A 24,375-nucleotide genomic window follows, 5' to 3' on the forward strand; every position below is an offset into this window, starting at 1 on the left:
GTGCATTTTGAGGCCACGTGAAGTTTCGAAGGCTCTCTGGCAGGAGGTGTCGGGACAAACCGAAGTGCCATGGATTGTTTGGCTGAGATAATTGCCAAATGCACCACCTGTGCCCCCCCCCCCCCCCATTTTAGCCGTCCGGCGCCCCACTCGTTGTAAGCGTCTCTCCTCCGCCCTCAGTTATTGTTGGAGGGGTGACTGCCTCCAACTGCTAAGTAGCATCCTTCACGATTCTCATCCACAGAGGGTGAAAGATTTGCCTTTCATAGAGGCAGATAATTTCAAGGATTTGAGAGCTCCTAACACAATCCAGCCTGATTAAACCCAGGATGGATTCTATCATAGCATCATATATCTCCAGCATAGAGAAGGGAGTGCATGCTCGTGGCTGAGAAAACCCGAAGAAGAGATACGAAGCTGCTTATGGAGCGACAGGCCAGGTAGCTCCACACAGCGATACAATGCTGATGAAAAGATAATGCCGCTCAACTGATTCGAAGTGAGAATTGTGCTGCCAAACCGGAGCTGGACATACGCACACCTCACAGGTACAGAAACTCCTCCACTCTCTCCACAACTGCCCTATCACGAATGGGGAGTCGAGGGGTGGAATGTTTAATGACAACGCCCAGGCAGGTGCTTAGTTTTGGTGGGGCTGATGGCAAGAACATCACCTTTTTGTGGTGTACTCGAGGTTCAGCAGCCGCATACTACTTCTCAGTGAGCAGCAATCATCAGGACATCAGCATACGTAACATGGTTGACCAATAGGGAACCATGCCTCGACCGCACACTGGAATCGATCAGTATCCCACTGCGACTCTTCCAGATAGAGATTTCTCCAGCTCCGCCATGGAAATCTTTTCGAGCTACGAAGTCTATTTTTTTATAATGTAGAATCCAGAAGACATCACAATCTCAATCAGAATATTTATATATACTGGGGGAATCTGATGAGCTATGAAGCTCTTTGTCACAAATGTCCCATTGATGTCATCTAGGTGTTTGAGTTCACTGGTTAGTTGTTCATGGTTGGAGATACTTTGAGTTCTATGGTGTAGCGTTTTGATGAGGGAATTCTTCGGGGATGGATGGTGGTAGGAATCAGGTTTAGGTAGGTGTCAGTATGGGTTACTTTCTTGTAGACAGAATGGCTCATTGAGCCATCTTGTCTCTTTTTGTTTAGGACATCCAAGAAAGGTAGCATGCCATCCTTTTCTACCTCCATGGTGAATTTGATGGCTGGGTGTATGGAATTGATGTGGTTAAGGAATTGGTTTAGAGCCAGTCGGATATGTGGCCAGATGACAAACGTGTCATTCACGTTCCTCTTCCACAAGTGGATGCCTGGATGGCGTCCGTCTCAATTTTTTCCATGAGAATATTGGCTACAACTGGAGATAAGGGAACTCATTGGGCTACCTTAAGCTTGTTTGTAGACTGTTCCATTCCAGGTTAAGTAGGTATTGGTGAGGCAGATTTCAAATCCTCCACCATCCATGCAGCGCCAAATGGCTCTCCGAACCTCCGAATGAAGGGTGCAGTAAGCCTCATCATTCTCCGACGTGGAATGATGTAGACAGTGGGAGTGACCCTGTCACTTTCTCAGCCAGCTGGAACACTTCCTCTGTCAGCCAGGGTTTCTGTGGAAGTCTGGACCTCGTTCCCAAAGCAGCCATTGCAGCTGCATGAGCCACAGTCCTGAACATCGCCCATTCTCCCTCGGCATCAGTAGGACGATGCCAACCTCGGCTGCAAACGATTATAAAATATAGGCTTGCAATTTTCATCAGCAGGATGGGACCAGGCCACTGTGGGTTTGAATGGGGTTGTAGATGGGCATCTATAACCAGAGTGGAAGAATGGCAGGTGCATCTTACAGATGACAAGCCGATTGTTATTGGAAAGATCAGCTCCACTGTAGGGCCTGGTGTCAATAACTTGGCCCTTTTCCACTGTTCTGTCATAATATAGTCCTGCAGATGTTCCTTTTAGGACCTGGCGTGCATCCACGAAGTTGTTTGGATGCGCCAATGCCGGTACAGCTTGTTATCACCACAACCATGATCATCGGTACTATAGTCATCATCGTCATCAGCAGTATCACCACCACCACTATCATCTCCACTCACCCATTCGGGGGCTACACAAGCATCTGAGTAGCTGGCTCCAGGAAGTTCGCTCAAATTCCTCTGTAGAGACATGAGCAGCAACATCATCACCATCAGCTGCAACATCATCATCAGCATCATCAGCTACATCATCAGCATCTTAAAAATATATGATAACAAACATTATCAACACGTACCTTGTAGATGATGATGACTAAAGTCTGCGGGACAAGAAACAGGACATCGGCATTAACATCAATACTGTAATCAACAACAAAAGCGGCATTGGGCCACTGAGTGGCACTGACATCGCCACGGCGCTTGTGCCAAGCCAGGTGCACTCCGAGGCCACATGAAGTGTCAAAGGCTCACTGACAGGAGGTTACAGGATAGACCATCACCACCGTAATAAACCTCAGCAGCATCAACACCATCACCACCATCATCACTTCCACCATCACCACCACCATCACCACAACCCCTGAGATCATCACCATCGTCATCAACATCATCATCAGCAACACCATCACTATTACCAACATCACCACCATCACCATCCTTACCATCATCACGGAAATCATGAACATTAACAGTCGCTTTTCACCACTAAGTGGTGATGCCACCACGGCGCTGGTACCAGGTTAGCTCCACTTCGGGGCCATGTGAAGTGTTGAAAGCCCTCCCTGCTGGCAGAAGGTCACGGCAGAGACCCATGTTCCATGGGTTGACTGCTGTTCTAGGCTAGGTGCAGGATGAGGTCACGGGACAAGCCCAGCAGGTGCCATGGATTGACTGAAGAAGATGACTGGCAGATGCATCAGCTGTGCCCCCTACTGTGCCAACTTGCTGCGTTTTAACCGTCTGGCGCTCCGCTCGTTGTTGTGAGTGTCGCTCCTCTGCCCTCCGTTGTTGTTGGAGGGTGACTGCGTCCAACTGCCTTCACAAATGTCGTTCTCAGAGGCCCAATATTGGTCATTGACAAGTACACTCAGCTCCACATCCTCCTGTACCATATTAGCCCATCTCCACTTTAGTCCATGCTGTGACTATTTAACCCACTCTATCCGGTTAAACTGAATCTACTTCGCCATGCGGTGGCTGGGCTTGCGGGATATGTGACTCATCCAATGTAGCATTGTCTGCCGGGATGAGCTAACAGGTGGTGCGACTGTGTCCAGATCTTTCAAGGATCTGTGAGGCCCTCGCACAAACCAGCCTGCAGCTTAAACTTAAAACTGATCATAGGCAGGACGGATTGAATGTTTCGAACCGGCAAAGATGTTCCATTAGGGGGTCCATGTTTCGCAAGCATAGAGAAGGGAGGGCATGGCAGTGACTGAGAAGAGCCGAAGCTTCGTGTGGAGTGACACACCAGGTAACTTCCACACACAGCATTACGCAGCCGATGAAAAGATAATGCCAACCGATTGGGAGTGAGACCTCTGCTGTCAAACCATAACTGATAATAGTTTTTTACCCTTTTATCTTTCAACAAAACTGACACCTTTTTTATAAGGAGTCATGTTTGCATAGACCACAATACCTGCAGTCGTAATGCAAACAAAAACATAACTCTGATAATGCATGTACTGTCCTTGAAGTAAGTTGATTGGTCCACACCCGAGACAGCTTTCCTTAGAGCCTAGTCTCACATGGTGTTGGACCAGGTGACGCCAAAAGGCGCACTTGTAAAAAAGGTGTCAGTTTTGTTGCCAGATTAAAGGATAAAAAAACTATTATCATTTTTTTTACTGGCAAATGAGGTTCCAATGGTGTAAACCATAACTGGTCATTGGCACACTTCCCAGGTATGGAAACCTCTCCATTCTCTCCACAACTACTAGTCAAAATGCAAACATGTGTGCAAACATGTTTGCATTTTGACCACAAGTATTGTGGTTAATGCACACATGATTCCTTATAAAAAGGTTTCAGTTTTGTTGCCAAAAAAAGGGGAAAACCCCTATTATTAAATTTTGGTACTGGCAAAGGAGGTCTAATGATGTAGATGCTTACCCCGAGTCCTCATTACTTTGATAGTGCATTGTATTTGAGCTGTACGCCTTTTGGCTTCCTCTGGTCTAGCACCAATTGAGACGAGGCTCAAAAGAAAGCTGTCTCTGGTGTGGACCAATCAGTTTCAAGGACAATGCATATATTATCAGTGTGTTTTTTGTTTGCATTTTCACCACAAGTATTGTGGTTAATGCACAAATGATTCCTTGTAAAAAGGTTTCAGTTTTGTTGCCAGAAAAAAAGAGGAAAAACCCTATTATTATATTTCGGTACTGGCAAAGGAGGTCTAATGATGCAGATTTATTTTATTGTTATTAATCTTGATGTCTTGATCGTGGCTACACCCATTGATATTTGCATTTTATTGTATAGAACAGCACCATCTGACCCCCCTTTTGGCAATGTGGTGTAGCCCTTACCACCATTCCCCTATATATAATAGTGTAATTGCCCAAAACGTGACGGGTTTATAATTTTTTTTTAAAAAGACCAAAGGTTTAAGATTGTATTGAATTAACAAAATAAATCACTATTATATTTGGTGTAAATTTACGAATAGATTATTATTAGTATTCTGTAATGGTGTGCAAAACCAAAAGATGAAATCCAAAACAAAGCGCACTTGGCTTTATCAAAGGTTTGGAGTAAATTAATTATTCGTGTCACAAACTAATAACTAATAATTTGTTACAATTAAGAAAAAACATGTTTTTTTTATAATTGCATGAAAATCAACGTAGCCTACCTAGCGTTGCACACACAATACAGTGTCAGGAGTTTGGCACAGATCACCAAAACTATATGTATAATATATTTTTTGCGTTTTTCTAAGAATATATACGTAGCTGTGGCATGTCGGCTACTCTGATTCACTTCAGCGTGAATGTTTGAATAAACGATTTATTCTTATTTGAATTACGTCACTATATAGTCCAGCACATGTTCTTGCTTGTAAACGGTGTGCATCCACGATGTTGTGTGGATGCGCCAATGCCGGAAAAGCGTGTTGGTGATTACGCTCCCGTGGGATGCACACAAGTCGAGCAGTCTCCTACCGTTACTGTATAATTGAGCTGATCCGGCCCATGCCTTCCAATCACTCCAGCCCAGGTGTCTGCATCTTGACCCGCGCATTAAAGTCACCCAACAGGATGACTCTATCCGAAGTGGCCGCGTTGGCTAGAACCTGAGACAGGAGGTCGTAGACGGCATCTGACTCATCGGCCTTGCCTGCATCCATCTACTGATGTTCATCTTTGGTGAGAGCGCAAGCAACCTCCACCACCGTTGATGAGGAGGTGAGCCCACAGTACCCTGGTACTTAGAACTTCCCACACCTCACCAACCCCTTCATTATTTTCTTCAGAAGAAGAGCCAATCTTCTGAATAAAATATCCACCCTCATAGTGTGTAACTGTGTGTGTAAGTTACTCACATCTGCAGTAACCGGAGCCTAAAAAACAAAATCAAGAACATAATCAGCATCATCATTAACAACATAAGCATCATCAGCATCCACAGCATTATCAGCATCACGTTACCTCAACCACCATCACCATTACTGCCACCATCATCACCGTCAGTGACGCCATTTCCGTAAGTTATTATTACTTGACATATGTCACTATATAGCCCAGCAGATGTTCTTGCTTGTAAACGGTGTGCATCCACGATGTTGTGTGGATACGCCAATGCCGGAAAAGCGTGGTGGTGATTACGCTCCCATGGGCCTCACACAAGTCTAGCAGTCTCCTACCATTATCATTGAGCTGATCTGGCCCATGCCTTCCAATCATTCGAGACCAGGTGCCAGCATCTTGACCCACTCGCGCATTATAGTCATCCAACAGGATGACTCTATCCAAAGCGGCCATGTTAGCTAAGACCTGAGACAGGAGGTCGTAGACGGCATCTGACTCATCGGCCTTGCCTGCATCCATCTACTGATGTTCATCTTTGGTGAGAGCGCAAGCAACCTCCACCACCGTTGATGGGGAGGTGAGCCCACAGAACCCTGGTACTTAGAGCTTCCCACACCTCACCAACCCCTTCATAATTTTTTTCAGAAGAAGAGCCACTCTTCTGAATTAAATATCCACCCTCATAGTGTGTAACTGTGTGTGTAAGTTCCTCACATATGCAGTAACCGAAGCCTAAAAAACAATAACATCATCAGCATCATCATTAACAACATAAGCATCATCAGCATCCGCAGCATTATCAGCATCACCTTACCTCAGCCACCATCACCATTACCGCCACCATCATCACCGTCAGTGACGCCATTTCCGGAAGTTATTATTATTTGAAAGATGTCACCATATAGCCCAGGAGATGTTCTTGCTTGTAAAGTCATCCAACAGGATGACTCTATCCAAAGTGGCCATGTTGGCTAAGACCTGAGACAGGAGGTCGTAGACGGCATCTGACTCATCGGCCATGCCTGCATCTATCTACTGATGTTCATCTTTGGTGAGAGCGCAAGCAACCTCCACCACCGTTGATGGGGAGGTGAGCCCACAGAACCCTGGTACTTAGAGCTTCCCACACCTCACCAACCCCTTCATTATTTTTTTCAGAAGAAGAGCCACTCTTCTGAATAAAATATCCACCCTCATAGTGTGTAACTGTGTGTGTAAGTTACTCACATGTGCAGTAACCGTAGTCTAAAAAACAATCAATAACATCATCAGCATCATCATCATCCGCATCATAATTAACAACATAAGCATCATCAGCATCCGCAGCATTATCAGTATCACGTTACCTCAGCCACCATCACCATTACTGCCACCATCATCACCGTCAGTGACGCCATTTCCGTAAGTTATTATTACTTGACAGATGTCACTTTATAGCCCAGGAGATGTTCTTGCTTGTAAAGTCATCCAACAGGATGACTCTATCCAAAGCGGCCATGTTGGCTAAGACCTGAGACAGGAGGTCGTAGAAGGCATCTGACTCATCGGCCTTGCCTGTGTATTGAGTCCAACTGAGTCGCAGACGTTGTCTTAGGAGCAACACGTTTATTAACTATTTGCACAACATACTCCAGGCTATTAACACAACATACCCTCGGGTGGTGACCACCCAACTAACCACGCTACGGCAGAACTAGACACGGTTCCACTATCCCGGTCCGGACCACAAGCTGGGTCCCGGACCGCGTGGCTGGAGGCTTCTTCAAGCTTGACGTGGATCTCCTGCCTCTCCAACAGTAAGAACCCCGAGCCCCTTTCAGGGCCCCCCTTATATCGGGCCGGGCTGGGGCTGGCTCCGCCTCATGCCCCGCCCACCTTCTCGATCTCTCTCCCCCTTGCCCGAAGGCTCTTGAGAGTTCTTCTTGGACCATGTGACCACTCATTGGCCCCCTCCACCGGTGGCCCCCCTCCAGTATCAGCCAGAGTATCATGCCCCCAACGTAACTCTAGATGGCTGACACTCTCTCGCTCTCTCAACGAGAGCCCGCACTGCACGCTGTGCGTGGTGCCACTGCACTTAACCAGCGCTCACCCAAGCCCCCACTAGGGCTGGTACTACACCCCGTGTCCTGGTTGTACACACAGGCCCGGCACCACGCAGTGAAATTCCCAGTCACTACACCTGCATCCATCAACTGATGTTCATCTTTGGTGAGAGCACAAGCAACCTCCACCACCGTTGATGGGGAGATGAGCCCACAGTACCCTGGTACTTAGAGCTTCCCACACCTCACCAACCCCTTCATTCTTTTGTTCAGAAGAGCCACTCTTCTGAATATACACCCTCATAGTGTGTGTATCGGTGTGTAAGTTACTCACATTTGAGGTAAATTGAGCCTAAAACACAATCAATAACATTATCAGCATCGTCGTCATCAGCATCATCATTTTTAACATAAGCATCATCAGAATCCGCAGCATAATTATCACCTTACCTCAGCCACCATGACCATTGCCACCATCATCACCATCACCTTCAGTGACGCCATTTCTGTAAGTAAAAATAACAATCATCAACACACCCATATTCAAAACCATCACCACCACCATCATTAACACCACCATCACCATTAACACGATCAACACTATCACCACCTCATCACCACCATCACCACCAATACCAATGCCCACCATTCGCCACTAATTGACGGTGATGTCACTTTGGCACCTGTGCCATGCTAGGTGCACTTTGAAGCCACGTGAAGTGTAGAAGACTCACAGACAGGAGGTCATGGGACAGACCCAGCAGGTGCCATGGGTTGGCTGACTGAGATGACTAGTACAAGTGTAGAGGACTCGTTGGGGGGCATGGCGTCACGCTCGCTGGCTGGGGCGATGACGCCACGGGAAGTGCTGTCATGCGTGCCGGCCAGCGGGATGAACTCATGTCCCTGGGGGATACTTAAGGGAGAGCCCGGGACATAAGCGGGGTCATAGCTAGGAGCGGGAAACGTGAAGGGTGGGTGTTAGGACCAGGGTTGAGGAGAAGGGTCTGGAGAAGGGCAACGTAAGCGCTAGGAGTGGCTGCACTCCTCGGCCGGCCGGAGTTGGATCAGCCCTTGGCCGGTGCGGAGGAGGCAGCCCGGACAGCCAGCTGAGCTAAGGAACAGACCGTGGGGAAGGTCCGAGTAGAGGACCCAGCCTAGGACCCCTAACCCCTGGGAAAGTGTTACACCCTTAGTGTTAAATTGGTATAAGCCCTTAATAAAACACGTCATATACCCTTACTGAAAAACTTGCCTCCGAGTCGTCCGACACTCTTCAACACATGCACCAGCTGTACCCCCTCCTATGCCAACTTGCTGCATTTTAGCCGCCCAGCCTTGTAACGAGCGTCGCTCCTCTGCCCTCAGTGGTTGGAGGGCAACTATCTACAACTGCTCAGTAGCATTCTTCACGAGCCTCCTCCATATTTATCTATTCAATTTCGATAGATTATCTAATTAGTCTTTGCCAGTAGTAGCTAGTTTTGCACATAACTTCAACATTATCAAAATCAATTGAGTGTCCTTGTTGGCCCGTGTGTTCTGCTACAGCTGACAGTTGTATTTGGGAGAAAAATGAAAAACTTAAACTCTTCGGATAGCTACCGCCTTAGCGCTGCATGGAAGCGAATCCTCAAATAATACAATATTTAAATACATGCCTACAAAGGGCAGCATACTTCAATACGGATTACCGTTGGTACGGCTATTTTAATACACAATAGACAGGAAGGACAAGTTCAAAGGGCTCGCATAATGCACATCCATAATGTACGTTGCCTCAGTAACCCCCTCCCCCCCCCGCATGGTGCAAGAGCGCAGAAGCGTGGTCACCACATCTATGCGTATATATGTAGTGGTGGTATTGACGTGCGCCGACTGTGACAGTGATGGATCACGGGGCGGCGCGGGGTGCGGGGTTGGGCACGCGTTGTGGGCGTGGTGTGGACGCGCGCGCCGGGAGTGACAGATGACGAGGCGGCGCGGAGTGAGTGGTGAGGCACGATGAGATGTGGGAAAAGAGGATCGTAGCCAGCACCCGGCGATTGGTCGAATAAGTGGGTGCTCGCAGCGACGTCCGCAGGTGGGGTATAAAGGGGGACGCGCGAGAGCACTCGGGGAGAGTTACCCAGTTGAAGACCCGAAGACGGAGCTGAAGACCTAGTGAAGCCGAGTAGCTCAGTGGCGTTAGTCGCCGAGTAGCTAAGTGGATGTTGGTCATCCGAGTAGCTAAGTGGATGTTGGTCATCCGAGTAGCTAAGTGGGCGTTAGTCGCCAAGTAGCTAAGTGGGTGGTTGTCACCCAAGTACTAAGTGGATGTTGGTCATCCGAGTAGCTCAGTGGCGTTAGTCGCCAAGTAGCTAAGAGGATGTTGGTCATCCGAGTAGCTCAGTGGGCGTTAGTCGCCAAGTAGCTAAGTGGGTGGTTGTCACCCGAGTACTAAGTGGATGTTGGTCATCCGAGTAACTCAGTGGGCGTTAGTCGCCAAGTAGCTAAGTGGGTGTTTGTCACCCGAGTACTAAGTGGATGTTGGTCATCCGAGTAACTCAGTGGGCGTTAGTCGCCAAATAGCTAAGTGGGTGTTTGTCACCCGAGATACAAAGTAGGTGTTAGTCACCTGTAACCAAGTTTGATAAAATAAAGATTGTGTTACCCGTGAAGTCGTCTCCCGTGGAGTTACTACATTACATATATAAGGAACGAAACAGGTGGACTTCTCCACAAATATGGCTGTCGCCTAATGAATCTAGTTGTAATTACTGGCGAAACGTCGTACTCAGATTGTAAATGCTGTGTCTTGCTGTACTCGTGACGATTTGGCCACGTTCTGTTTACGTGACAACCCTTATTAGTTGGCTGTGTCAGTTGATGGCGAGTTTTAACGGCACATTTATATACGTACACGATCTAACTCAAAATAAAACCTCAATTATTGATGATATTGGTCGCGAAATCCTGCTACGTGTTAAACGAACTCGAAGCTGTTTATGCATGCGTTGGCTGGGCATGCGGGCTACGTGACTTTCACACAGCCTGCACCACACGATCACCACCTGCGCTGCACTCTACACGCTGTAGTGCACTACACACTGCGCTATACAAGCCACAATGCACCACAGACTGTAGTACACCACACTCTGCAGTGCACTCACTTATAGCACACACGATACAGAACACCCCACGCTCCAGTACACCACGCGATATAAAAACATGCACAGACAAGAACACACGCACACATAGATACACGCCGACACGAGGATAGATAACCACCATCATCAACGCCACCACCATCACTATTACCACCACCACCACCAACATCACCACCATCACTAAAACCGTCATCATCACCACCACCATCATCACTATCATCACCATCATCATTTACACCATCATCACCATTACCACCATCGTCATCACCCCAACCGTTACCACCACCGCCATGTTCACTGCACACACACACACCATATGAACCATTTAAGGCTGAATCGACCTAAGTGACGATTCCAGAACAGGATTCAGATATTCGATGTGGTGCGCTAACCACTGCGCCACCGCTCCACGCTTTATAGTTGTAATGTAGTAACTCCACGGGAGACGACTTCACGGGTAACACACTCTTTATTTTATCAAACTTGGTTACAGGTGACTAACACCTACTTTGTATCTCGGGTGACAACCACCCACTTAGCTACTTGGCGACTAACGCCCACTGAGCTACTCGGATGACCAACATCCACTTAGTACTCGGGTGACAAACACCCACTTAGCTACTTGGCGACTAACGCCCACTGAGTTACTCGGATGACCAACATCCACTTAGTACTCGGGTGACAACCACCCACTTAGCTACTTGGCGACTAACGCCCACTGAGCTACTCGGATGACCAACATCCTCTTAGCTACTTGGCGACTAACGCCACTGAGCTACTCGGATGACCAACATCCACTTAGTACTCGGGTGACAAACACCCACTTAGCTACTTGGCGACTAACGCCCACTGAGCTACTCGGATGACCAACATCCACTTAGCTACTCGGCGACTAACGCCACTGAGCTACTCGGATGACCAACATCCACTTAGCTACTCGGCGACTAACGCCACTGAGCTACTCGGCTTCACTAGGTCTTCAGCTCCGTCTTCGGGTCTTCAACTGGGTAACTCTCCCCGAGTGCTCTCGCGCGTCCCCCTTTATACCCCACCTGCGGACGTCGCTGCGAGCACCCACTTATTCGACCAATCGCCGGGCGCTGGCTACGATCCTCTTTTCCCACATCTCATCGTGCCTCACCACTCACTCCGCGCCGCCTCGTCATCTGTCACTCCCGGCGCGCGCGTCCACACCACGCCCACAACGCGTGCCCAACCCCGCACCCCGCGCCGCCCCGTGATCCATCACTGTCCCAGTCGGCGCACGTCAATACCACCACTACATCACCCCCTACCACATAGCTCGCAGCCGCCCCGGCTGCTACAAAAATATACAAACCCTCCCTGTGTGCCCCGTAACACAACACAACAACAAGAACAACAACTAAGCTAACAACTCAACACGACGCGAACACCACCATCCGCAACCCTCAACCAATGCCACCGCGACAATAGAACAATATATACAAACCGGCGAGTGACAATAGAAATGTGTATACAAAAAAAATAAATGGAAATTTTTTTTTTTTCTTTCGACTCGTGCAGTGTCCCCTTTTCTTCCGAGCGTCCCTACAACGGGACATTACCCCGGCAGAGGGGAACACCGGGCGAGCTCGGTGTAGAGCACAAAAAAAAAAAAAAACCGTCCTCATGAAAATTGTTGAGACCTAGCCCGAGTCCGCCTTGCCGGTCCGTCGTACGGCACCAGACGCGGTTGAACGTCCGGTGGTGCCGGCGGTTCAGGAAGACATCGGCCAGGCATCGAGGACTCGTGCGTGCCCCGGGGTTCAGGCTCTCGACGGTCAGCAGCCGTCAAGCCCGAGGCACCTGGGGGTGGGTCAGGTGGAGACACGTAAGGATCAGCCTGCGACACCTCCCTCCCCGAGTCGACGGTCACATCACACGCCCGGTCGTCACGGCACAGAACGGGGTCACACGGTGCCGCATAGGGCTTCAGTCGGGAGGGGTGCACATACCAACGGCGTTTCCCCCATTTAATCTGTATACTCTGGGGCCGTGCAACCCGCACAATTTCCACCGGTCCCCTCCAAGGTCTCAACAACTTGGGGGACGTAGCCAACGGTGCATGTGGACAATGCAGCCAGGCCTTATCGCCTGGTTTCCAATCATGCGTATGCACCCTCCGCTCATGCAATTTCTCGTTTGCAATTTGCCGCGACCGCGAATTCAACCTTGCCCCCTCCCGCGCTTCAGTCAATTTGGCGATATTAAATTTGATGTGGTCTGCCCATTTAGATTTTGCACGTGGCTGGGAAATCCCCAGTTGGACGTCCATGGCCGGATCGGCCTCCCGCCCATACATGAGAAAAAATGGGGAAAACCCTGTCGCCGCATGAGGGGCCATTCGATAGGCCGCGAGTACCCCCGGCACCTGTAAGTCCCAATCAACCTGATCGTCGCAGACCTGTTGGCACAACATAGACGTAATCGTTCTGTTCAGACGCTCAACCATCCCGTCAGTCTGCGGGTGGTAGGGGGAAGTACGCACTTTCTTTGTACCCAACAGGTCGCACACCTCGCGCAACAAAACGCTCGAAAAATTCTTCCCTTGATCCGTCAGCAAGCGTTCGGGGGCGCCCTTGTCCAACACATAACCCTGGACAAAGGCGTCCGCCACCGCCGCAGCCGACTGGTTGGCGAGCGGCCATGCCATAGGCCATCGGGTGAAGTATTCCACGCCAACCAGCAGGAACCTATTTCCCCTTGGTGTAACCGGAAAGGGCCCCAAGATGTCCAACGCTACCAATTCGTTTATACGCGAAACCTGAATGGATTGCAGCGGTGGATTAGCTGCCAATGGTGGCGGTTTCCTTTTGGCGCACCCTACGCATCCCTTAAGAATATTCGCCACGTCGTTACCCATCCCCGGCCAATAATAGTCTCGCTGGATTAGGGCGAGCGTTTTGTGAAAACCCAGATGCATGAGCCGTTCATGAGCTGCCAGAACAACCCTACCCCGCATAGCAACAGGCACCACGAGCACGTGACGCCGGGACATGTTGTCCCACCTCATCAACAGGCCCTGTCTGCACACCCAGGAACCGACCCGCGCCTCCCCTTGTTCGGGAGCGCCAACTTTCCGACGCAGCGTAAGTAGGGAGCTGTCGGACATCTGGAGGCGGCCCCACTCAATGAGGGGCAACGACAACAGCGAATCCCTCCCCGTGGGGGCGTCCTCTCCCGGGGTGTCAGTGGCGGCGAGCGCAACTCCCGGGGTGCCGGCGACCGGGGGTTTGCACCGCGCTGATCCCAACAAACATGTGCAGTCCGTGCACGGCGGCAACCGCGACAAGGCGTCCGCGTTTGAGTGCCGCAACCCTTTTCGGTAAATCGTCGTGAATTGGTAGTCTTGAAGGACCTCCAACCATCGGGACAATTGGCCCGATGGCTGCGCCACGCGCATAGCGTATTGTAGAGCCGCATGGTCCGTCCGGACCGTAAAATGACGGCCGTAAAGATACGGCCTGAATTGCTGTGTAAAAAACACAATGGCTAACAATTCACGACGAGTTACGCAATAGCGTTGTTCTGCGGGGGAAAGAACCCTACTACCGTAGGCGACCACCCGTTCAACCCCCCCGACCAACTGTGAGAGCACCCCCCCGATACCCGTATTGCTGGCGTCCGTGTCAAGCAAAAACGGTTGTGTGAAATCGGGGTAACACAAGGGGGGAGCCTGCACCAAAGCGTCACGGAGGGAGCAGAACGCATCCTCCTCCTCTGCCCCCCAGTGAAACCTCACACCCTTAGCCGTCAAAGCGTGCAGGGGCTTGGCTATGGTGGCAAATTGCTTGACAAAACGACGGTAATAGGAGGCAAAACCAATGAAACTACGAACCTCCGTGACCGAGGTTGGCGTTGGCCATGAGCTGACGCAATGCGTCTTAGCAGGGTCCGTCGAGATCCCTGAACGACTCACGATATGGCCCAAATACCTGACCGATTCCCGAAGCAGAAAACATTTAGCCAGTTTAAATTTTAGCTTAGCGGAACGCATCCTGAGGAACACCGCTCTCAGTCGCTGGAGGTGCTCCTCGAAAGTCCGACTAAAGACGATAATATCGTCAAGATAAATCAAACAGGTATCCCATTGGAGGCCCGACAAAACCAATTCCATGAGTCTCTGGAACGTGGCGGGAGCGGAATGTAAGCCCATGGGCAAACGGTTGAATTCAAAAAGGCCCCCAGGTGTCCGGAAAGCAGTTTTAGGTTTAGACTCGTTATCGAGTGGCAATTGCCAAAATCCAGAAAGCAGATCGAGTGTGGAAAAAAAAACTGCGCTCCCGCCAAGGCATCCAGCGACTCATCCATCCTGGGGAGCGGATACGCATCCGCCATCGAGATTTTGTTTAAGCGGCGGAAATCGACACAAAACCGCAAGGACCCGTCCTGTTTCTTTACTAGGACAATAGGAGCACCCCACGGACTAGAAGAGGGCGAAATGATATCGGCCGCCAACATATCATTAACCCCCGATTGCACATGTTCCTTCTCGGCCGGGCTGAGCCGGAAGGGATTCTGACGAATAGGGGCCGCGTCCCCTGTAGCTATGTGGTGGCGCAACAGGTCAGTGCAGCCGATATCGTACTTATGTTTGCTGAACACGTCAGCAAACTCGATGAGCAAACCCCTCAATGCTCCCAATTGCACCCCGGACAAGTTAGCAGAACCCGCACACAGCGAGTCCAACCACTCAGTCCCCTCATCACTTTGAGGATGCGACTCGACAGTAAAATCTGCTTGAGCCACGAGCCGTTCCTCAACGGGCAGCGGCGCGGCGTGAGCCAGCACCGTTCCCTGCGCAATTACGGCCGGCCGCGACCCCGTATTCAGGACCATTACGAACGGCTCACTGTCCCCTCTCACCACGGTTTGAGCAACCGCTAAGTCGAGGCCCTTACTGGCTCTGTTTGACGGCCCCAACAGCACCCCCTGTGCCTCCGCACCCACCTCGAGTGGCTTCCTGAACCGAAGGGGTACTAACATTTGCGATCCCGGGGGTACCCGTACAGTGTGAGTCGCCAGCGCCTGCACCGTCGCACAAACCGTGCGCACTTTGATAGGGCTCGACAAGAAGGCAACCCGCCGACCTGACGGAAGCTCTATGCAGGCCTGATCAATAAGAATTTTGATGGGCATTTTTGACAAAAAGTCCGTACCCAGCAAACAGGGAACGGCCAGCGATGATGATACAAAAATAGGGCCCGCTAATTTAATGTCCCCAATGCAAATAGTCGCCCGAATCTGGCCGATGATCCCCAGGGATCCCCCATTCGCCGCATAAAATGGCACGTCTACCGGCAGAAGGGGTCTACTTTGGACGGGAAGAATGTTATAAATAAGGTCCGAGATGATGGTGGCCGACGCACCCGTGTCAACAAGCACCCGGACCTCAACCCCGTCAATGAACCCCGTTACCACGGACGACCCGGCTGACGCAGCCACGATCCTGTGGGCCAATTCGGACCACTCGACTGCTTGCGGGCCGCGTACGGACCCCCCTCGCCGAATTGAACCCCCGGCACCCAGCCGCGAACCCCCCACCGCGAAGCGGCGACCCGAATGTGCCGTGTTTGTGGACCGAACGTGTGAGGTGCCGCGACTTGCCGGGTTTTGTTGGGATGACTTGTGGCCCTGGTCGTCGTCCCGACGTGGTCCTGGGGCGCGCGGACGCGGGGCCCGGCACCCGGCTGCGACGTGACCCCGAAGGCCGCAGTTGTAGCAGACGACGGACGTCGTAGGTTTCGGTTGCTCCAGCTTGCGGGGCGAACGTGTGGGCGAACGACCTCCCGTTCTCCACTCCCCCGGACACGATGCAGCGAAGCCCCGCTCCTGCACCGCAGCTGGCTGAGGTTCGGCGATCGTGGCGGCCAGTGCCGCATTCCCCGGCCATTTGCAGACGACCCCCGGCTTGCGTTTGAGGACCTCGTACGCGTGAATGCTCGTGGCGATCGCCAGGGAGCAGATCTCCATCTCGTCTGCCACGTTGATGGGGACCCCCAACTCGTGGGCCAACACCAGCAGCTGCTCCGTCACCATGGCGTCCTTCCCCTCCTTATCCATGCGGGGAAAAGCCGCGTCCGCCAAGGCGAGCAGTGCCGTGCGGTAGGCTAGCGTCGTTTCCCCAGCCATCTTCCGCCGATCGTAGAACTGGTGGCGGCACGTGGAGGGCGGCCCGAACACCTTCGCCATCAGGTGTAGTGCGGCCTGGAGCGTAGAGCGGGACGACCTTGCAGCAGATGTGAAGGCTGCAAGCGCGTCGTCGTCAAGCATCGCTGGCAACGCACGCAGGGCAGTGGTGTCGGACCACCCCGACATCTCCTGATGAGCGAGGAACCTTCGTTGGAAGGCTCCCCAGTCGCCCCCATCCGCCTTGAACGCCGACAGCGCGGGCAATCTTTGCTGGAGGACCCGATCGTCGTCGACGTCGGAGAGATTTTCCCGCGCTCCGCTGGAGTTGTGTAAAATGTCGGCTCGGTTGTCAGGCGCAAAATGGAGGGCTCCGGCGCGCGCCGATGACGTGGGCTGCGCTGCGCGGAGGTGTCCGGCCACGTGGCGTCCGTCTTTCCCGCCAATCGGTGGCGGCCCCCCAAAAACGGCGGCAACTTCCAGGCTTTTGGCGCGAAGCGCCCTTTGGCGGGAATCCTCCACCGTCGCTTCCTCCACGACCCCCGCAGCCGTTTTTTCCGCTCGCCGGAACGGAGATGTCGGCCAAGACAGCGGCGGCGGCGAGTAGCAACTCCGCCAAGCGGGCGTGCGCGTCCTGGAGGCCGGTGTCGGAGGCAAGCGGAGCGTCGGCCATCACCGCGAAGTGCTGCATCGGCGGCAACTCCTCGTCCTCTACTCCCGAGGTCGGTGTCCCCGGTACGCCGTCGTCATCCCGACCTCGCTCGTGGGTACGGGTAGTCTTCCTTGTGTCCATACTTCTTGAAGACAGGTTTACTTCTGACGCCAGTTGTAATGTAGTAACTCCACGGGAGACGACTTCACGGGTAACACACTCTTTATTTTATCAAACTTGGTTACAGGTGACTAACACCTACTTTGTATCTCGGGTGACAACCACCCACTTAGCTACTTGGCGACTAACGCCCACTGAGCTACTCGGATGACCAACATCCACTTAGTACTCGGGTGACAAACACCCACTTAGCTACTTGGCGACTAACGCCCACTGAGTTACTCGGATGACCAACATCCACTTAGTACTCGGGTGACAACCACCCACTTAGCTACTTGGCGACTAACGCCCACTGAGCTACTCGGATGACCAACATCCTCTTAGCTACTTGGCGACTAACGCCACTGAGCTACTCGGATGACCAACATCCACTTAGTACTCGGGTGACAAACACCCACTTAGCTACTTGGCGACTAACGCCCACTGAGCTACTCGGATGACCAACATCCACTTAGCTACTCGGCGACTAACGCCACTGAGCTACTCGGATGACCAACATCCACTTAGCTACTCGGCGACTAACGCCACTGAGCTACTCGGCTTCACTAGGTCTTCAGCTCCGTCTTCGGGTCTTCAACTGGGTAACTCTCCCCGAGTGCTCTCGCGCGTCCCCCTTTATACCCCACCTGCGGACGTCGCTGCGAGCACCCACTTATTCGACCAATCGCCGGGCGCTGGCTACGATCCTCTTTTCCCACATCTCATCGTGCCTCACCACTCACTCCGCGCCGCCTCGTCATCTGTCACTCCCGGCGCGCGCGTCCACACCACGCCCACAACGCGTGCCCAACCCCGCACCCCGCGCCGCCCCGTGATCCATCACTGTCCCAGTCGGCGCACGTCAATACCACCACTACATAGACATGAAGACAAAGATCCCCCGTGAGCAGCACCTATGAAGGCTACCGGCACTGTGGCACAAAGGGGGTGGGTGGCCAGCACCACACCCGGCCGCCTTTGTCTACACACCGCACCAGGTACTCAATTGAGGCTGAGTCGACCTCGGGGAGGCAAGGGACTGGTACAGAAAATCGTCACTGGTATTGGCCGTGAGCGGGAATCGAAACCTGATCGCCGGGTATTTCAGGTCGCTAACCGCAACACAGATCGACAGATACACAGAGACACAGAGACAGATAGACAGACAGAGACACACAGACACAGAGACACAGAGAGACACAGAGACAGATACACAGAGACACGCACAGAGGCAGATATACAGACACACACAGAGACAGATACACAGACATACACAGAGACATACACAGACAGAGACACGGAGAGACAGATACTCAGACAAACACACAGAGACAGATACACAGACAGATACACAGACAGAGAGACATACAGAGACAGATACACAGAGACATATACAGAGACACAGATACACAGATAGAGACACACAGAAATATACAGGCACAGAGACACGCAGAGAGACATACACAGACACACACAGAGGCCGATAGACAGAGACACAGAGAGACACACACAGAGATATCTATACACAGACACACATTGAGAGACAGAGACGCACAGATACACACGCACAGACAGATACACAGATCCAGATTGATAGATACACGGCAACAGAGACACACACATGTATACTCACGTAGACGGTGTCCCTGTGAATCTTTCTAAGAGTCTCTCTCCGAGTGTCCCTCTCACACCGCTCTCTTATCTCTTTTTGTCTCGCTTTACCTGCGTCTCTGATTTGCATAATTCGCATTCTTGTCATCGCTTCCTCCTCTTCAACCGCCTTGAAGCTCCAGCGACAGCTTTTTCCGCTCTGCCTCCCCCTCTCACTCCAGAACAGCCAGGTTGGGGCAAGTGCTGTGAGCTTGAACCGGCAAATACCTGGTTAGCTACCAACCACCCAACCCAGCCGCCTTTGTCTCCCTCGTGGTGATGTTTACACGCTGCATCAAGGTACTGCTGATGTTGGCCGAGTGAGAATCGAACTCGGGTAAATCAGGTACGATGTTAGTTGAGCAGGGCGGTAGTGCGAATCACTGCGCCACGGCTACCGACTCGCAACCTCTCTCACTCACTAACCAACTCACCTACCCACCGACTCACTCAACCACCCACCCTTTCACTCACCCAATCACTAACTCACCCACTCTTTCACCTACCTACCCACCCACTCTCTCAAACTCACCCACTCACTCACCTAACCACTCTGCTACTCACTCGCCGATTCCTTCACCCATCCACTCACCCACCCACTCACTTACCAACTCACGAACCCACCCACCGACTCACCCAACCACCCACTCTTTCACTCACCCAATCACTAACTCACCCACTCTTTCACCTACCTACCCACCCACTCTCTGAAACTCACACACTCACCCAACCACTCTGCTACTCACTCACCGATTCCCTCACCCATCCACTCACCCACCCACTCACTTAACAACTCACGAACCCACCCACCGACTCACCCAACCACCCACTCTTTCACTCACCCAATCACTAACTCACCCACTCTCTCACCTACCTACCCACCCACTCTCTCAAACTCACCCACCCACTCACCCAACCACTCTGCTACTCACTCACCGATTCCCTCACCCGAGTCAAGAACCGCATGGCTCACAGGGCTATACCTAACTAGCATGAAGTACCCGGCGTTGCCCGGGGGAAATATATATTTAAAAACTTCTCAACTCAAAAACATAACATGTACAAATGAAAATAAAACTTTAATCATTACCTTATTAATTAAAATTAAAATAAGACCCAACGCTCGCGGGCCAAGATTCGATTCTTTAAATCGCGCAAAGGAATCGAAGGTTGTAGATTTCTTTAGAATCGGCCTATTCCCGCTTAATCGATATCACAAACGCTCACCAGATATCGATTCTCGCCAGTTCTGTATGCGGGTTGACGCCACACACTTCATGGTCATTTCCCCCCCCACCCCAAAATACAAAAGTCTATTTTTATACTTTTTGCATTGTGTACAGACTGGAAGCTACCCACATGCCACATTTCAAGTTTGTTGCATGTCGGGAAGTATGCTAAACATTTCGAAATGACATACATATTCACAAATTTCCCTTTTATATATATAGATACATGAAACTGAAAACTGAACGATAGCTCAACGAAGTGGCTTATCATATGTACATGTATAGCAGCCAAACACTCTAAACACATGTTTCTAAATGTGGAGGGAAAAACCGGAGGATTCGGAGAAAAATACTCGTCACCACAGGGAGAACATACAAATATTCAGGGATCAGGATCGAACCCACGACCTCTTGTATACCAAACGACGTAGTTAACATTTCTCCACCTAGGCGATTGGAGGGGGTGGAGTGTTTATTGACACAAAATACCGAGGCAGGTGCTTAGTTTTTGGTGGGGCTGATGGTAAGGCTGCACTTCTCAGTGGCACACTCCAGATTCAACAGCAGGGCCTGCAGATCATCAAAATACATGACATGGTTGACCAATAGGGAGCTGTCCCTGGACTGCACCTGGGCATCGATAAGTCTCCTACGGTATCTGTACCAGATGGAAATGCTACTGGTATAAGAAATCGAAAGCATCTGGAACTACGCGGTCAGATAAGATGTTAAATAATGTAGTTCAGTTCAGTCCATTTATTAGGTATAGCCCTGTGAGCCATTCGGCTCTGAATCGGGTGCAACCACAACAAACAAAAACATGAACAAGAAACATCTTAAAATGACTACGGGCAACAGAAAAATCCAGGAAAAAACAGCAAAGTCTTCCAGAAAAAGCAGCGTATATCAATGCTGTGTGCCAAAAATCCCAGTTAGATGCAAGTCAAACAATAACAACCATAAGACAATTTAGATTAAGTTATCAGTCTAACTCTGTACTCCAGTTGTAATAAGCGACTTCCGCGACGGAATAGGACTTGTGTGTTTTTTTTTTATTTTGACTGCTCGGCTCCGCACTCACTCCTGTTGGTTCCCCTCTCTCCGTTCACGCGCGGCCGCTCCCTCGCTCCGCGCGGGTCCCCCGCTCTGCCTCTCTCTCTCTCCTGCACACCGCTGATTGACGGCGTGCTGGGAGGAGAAAAGCTTCGGGCCGGGACCGCCACATGGCCGGTGGCGGGACGAGGCAACGGAGATGCAGCCCGGACTCTTGCTCTTCACACCAACCCCCGAGTCCTCCTGTTGCCTCTCCTTATATCTCCCTCGGCGGGGCAAGGCTCTGCCTCTAACCACACCCCCCTCAGAACCTTCCTGATGGTTCCCGTGCACTCCTCTGAGTTCTGCTCATGAACCTTGACCCAGATATAATCCGTAGCCCTTATTGGCTATCCCCATTACAGCAGTGCCTATGCAGTCCTCCGACGCCCGTCGGTGTGCTCTCTCTATGAAGAGGATATACCTAGACAATGGGAGAGCAGCACCGGTAACCCGACGCTATAAGAACAGAACAACAGAACACGTAAATCAAACGCAACGAGCGCAACACGCATCACCAGCATGAACAGGAAGGTTTAACGAAACCGGGTCGACCTGGAACGGGTCCGTGACGCCGGACTTTCCGCAGCATCAACGTGCAGCCTCGCCGGCTCCAGCGCGGCGAGAGGCGGAAGCGCCGACGGTGCAGCGGTAGATGCAACCGACGTAGAGCTGTGGTCGGCAACAGCAGGATGGCTCAGGTCCCGGGTGACTGTGGGCGGCAAAACAGAGTCCTCTGGGGAATCAACCATCAACTGGGCAGGCGCGTCGGACGCATCAGACCCCGGCAAGCCAATCTTTAGAGATGACGCTTCGACACGCGAGGGAACAAAAGGTTTCAACCGGGACGTATGGACAACCCAATGACAGGATCCCGCCCGGACGCGCACGCACTGAGGATGCAGAATCTCAAACAACTCCATAGGCCCACGCCACAGCTTATGCAATTTGGGAGAGGTGCCCACCGGCACCTGAGGGCAATGGAGGCAGGCCCAATTCCCCACAGACCACGGCATTTGACGGTCGGATCGCCACGCACAATGCTCGTTACGAGCTTGCGTCTTGGCGGTGCGAATGTGCGCCGCCTCCCGTGCCTCGGCAATATGCTGTAAGGAGTCCCGGACGTGATCAGGAAGGGTCCGTTTTGGGCCCTATCCCGGCATCCCCAACTGTGCACCAATGGGCGGCACATTCTCCTGTCCATACATGAGAAAAAACGGCGAGTATCCGGTGGAAGCGTGCGGGGCCATCCGATAAGCCGAGAGCACACCGGGCATATGCAATTCCCAATCAGTCTGCTTCTCAGTGACAGTATGGCAAAGCATGGCAGTCAAGGTACGGTTCAGTCGCTCGACCATCCCGTCGGTCTGTGGATGGTAGGGCGACGTCCTAATCTTTAAGGTGCCCAACGCGTCGCAAACATGACGCAGTAATTTAGACGAGAAGTTCCGACCCTGATCTGTAAGCAACCGTTCCTGGCATGACGGCCGACGTCGCTAACGCTATCCGTATATAGTACTGTATATGCTAAGAGAATAAAGTTTAGATGGAAGTATATTATATCCTTCTTACGACGTAGAATTGTAATTTATTATTTGTTGTTAGTAACTCAGCTTATTGTAGAGTATAGTAAGTATCAGTTTATATTTTAGTTTTTTATGTAGTTTTTACTTTGGTTTTCTACGTGGTTGTTTGGTAAATGCAGCTACATATCATTAACATTCCTTTCCTTTATTAACGCTGTTCCTTGCGCCCCCCCGTGGTGCTGTTGATCCTGCATAATGCATGGGCATAATGGGACTTTGAAACCCCTCCGCCCACCTCCTACGCATTGCCCATTGGTATGCTAAATTCCTCTTCATATGCACATTCTTTTGTTAAGGCGCTCCTCCTCGCTACACCTATATAAGCTCCTAGCTTGATAATGTTCTCATTCTTCGCCTGAGGACGGCTGCTTGCGTTGTGGCCGAAACGTCGTGAGAATTGTTTTATTATGTTTTATTTTTATTATTTTATTACTTCCCTTCTACGTGACTTTACCGAAAGAACCAAGAAGATGAATCCCTGCAGTCACGAAAGCTTTAAATCGAAATTTAACCGCCTCTACGGGGAGGGTTTCCACATAACTTTGAGATCCTTCAACAAGCTCCGGGATAAGAAGGCTCAGCTAATCGAGTCTCTCACCTTTCTGAAGAGATGCCGCGACTCTAAGGTAATACCAAGCGCATTTACACTAACATCTGCTGCTGTAACTTCTTCTAATGCGAAACGAATTCTGTCTAGAACTAGCTTAGCTCTTATCTCAGAGAAAATCAGACTTACGCGCACCGAACTAGATCAGTTAGACAAGACACTCTACAAATCACACTTATCTTTGAGTGCAACAATGTCCACATCGGATTGGGAACACGTGGAAAAAATGACTGCCTCTTCAGCTGCCGCTATGTCGACTAAATGTAAGGACAACTTGATTTCCAAATTCAACCGCCTCTCAAACAAGAAACCGGACCCACACATTGAAAAGCTAGATGTTAACAAAGTCGTAATTAATCGCAGTAACAGTCCTATTTCTGAAGGTTTGAAATCCGTTTTAGCTAAAGGACTAAACTTTGCAGTCACACCTAGACACATACCAGTTAATGATATAATTGCTCGAGTAGATGTAGCTCTCAAGGGCTTGAGTCACATCGCTGCAGACGTA

At 51.0% G+C, this 24,375-nt stretch overlaps 1 protein-coding gene across 11 annotated transcripts in view; it reads right to left on the reverse strand.

The window, feature by feature from the left end:
• The window catches only part of LOC144733000 (uncharacterized), a 42,091-nt gene extending 22,373 nt beyond the window's left edge, over positions 1-19,718 (reverse strand). For 2 of the 11 annotated variants that reach the window (XM_078614692.1, XM_078614685.1), the window contains exons 1-7: positions 19,426-19,717; positions 8,044-8,099; positions 7,928-7,945; positions 6,776-6,793; positions 5,563-5,580; positions 2,309-2,332; positions 2,133-2,192 (exon numbers count right to left, since the gene is read on the reverse strand). In XM_078614692.1, the coding sequence (XP_078470818.1) occupies positions 2,133-2,192; positions 2,309-2,332; positions 5,563-5,580; positions 6,776-6,793; positions 7,928-7,945; positions 8,044-8,099; positions 19,426-19,462 (231 nt within the window). In that variant the 5' untranslated portion in view covers positions 19,463-19,717. Of the gene's footprint in view, positions 1-2,132; positions 2,193-2,308; positions 2,333-5,562; positions 5,581-6,775; positions 6,794-7,927; positions 7,946-8,043; positions 8,100-19,336 lie in introns of all 11 variants that reach the window. The other 9 variants (XM_078614686.1, XM_078614691.1, XM_078614687.1 and 6 more) reach the window with 9 other exon arrangements.
• Between the last annotated feature and the right edge of the window lie 4,657 nt (positions 19,719-24,375).

The sequence above is a fragment of the Lampetra planeri genome, chromosome 45 (genome assembly GCF_965212315.1).
Source record: "Lampetra planeri chromosome 45, kcLamPlan1.2.h2, whole genome shotgun sequence".
Lineage (NCBI taxonomy): Eukaryota > Metazoa > Chordata > Hyperoartia > Petromyzontiformes > Petromyzontidae > Lampetra > Lampetra planeri.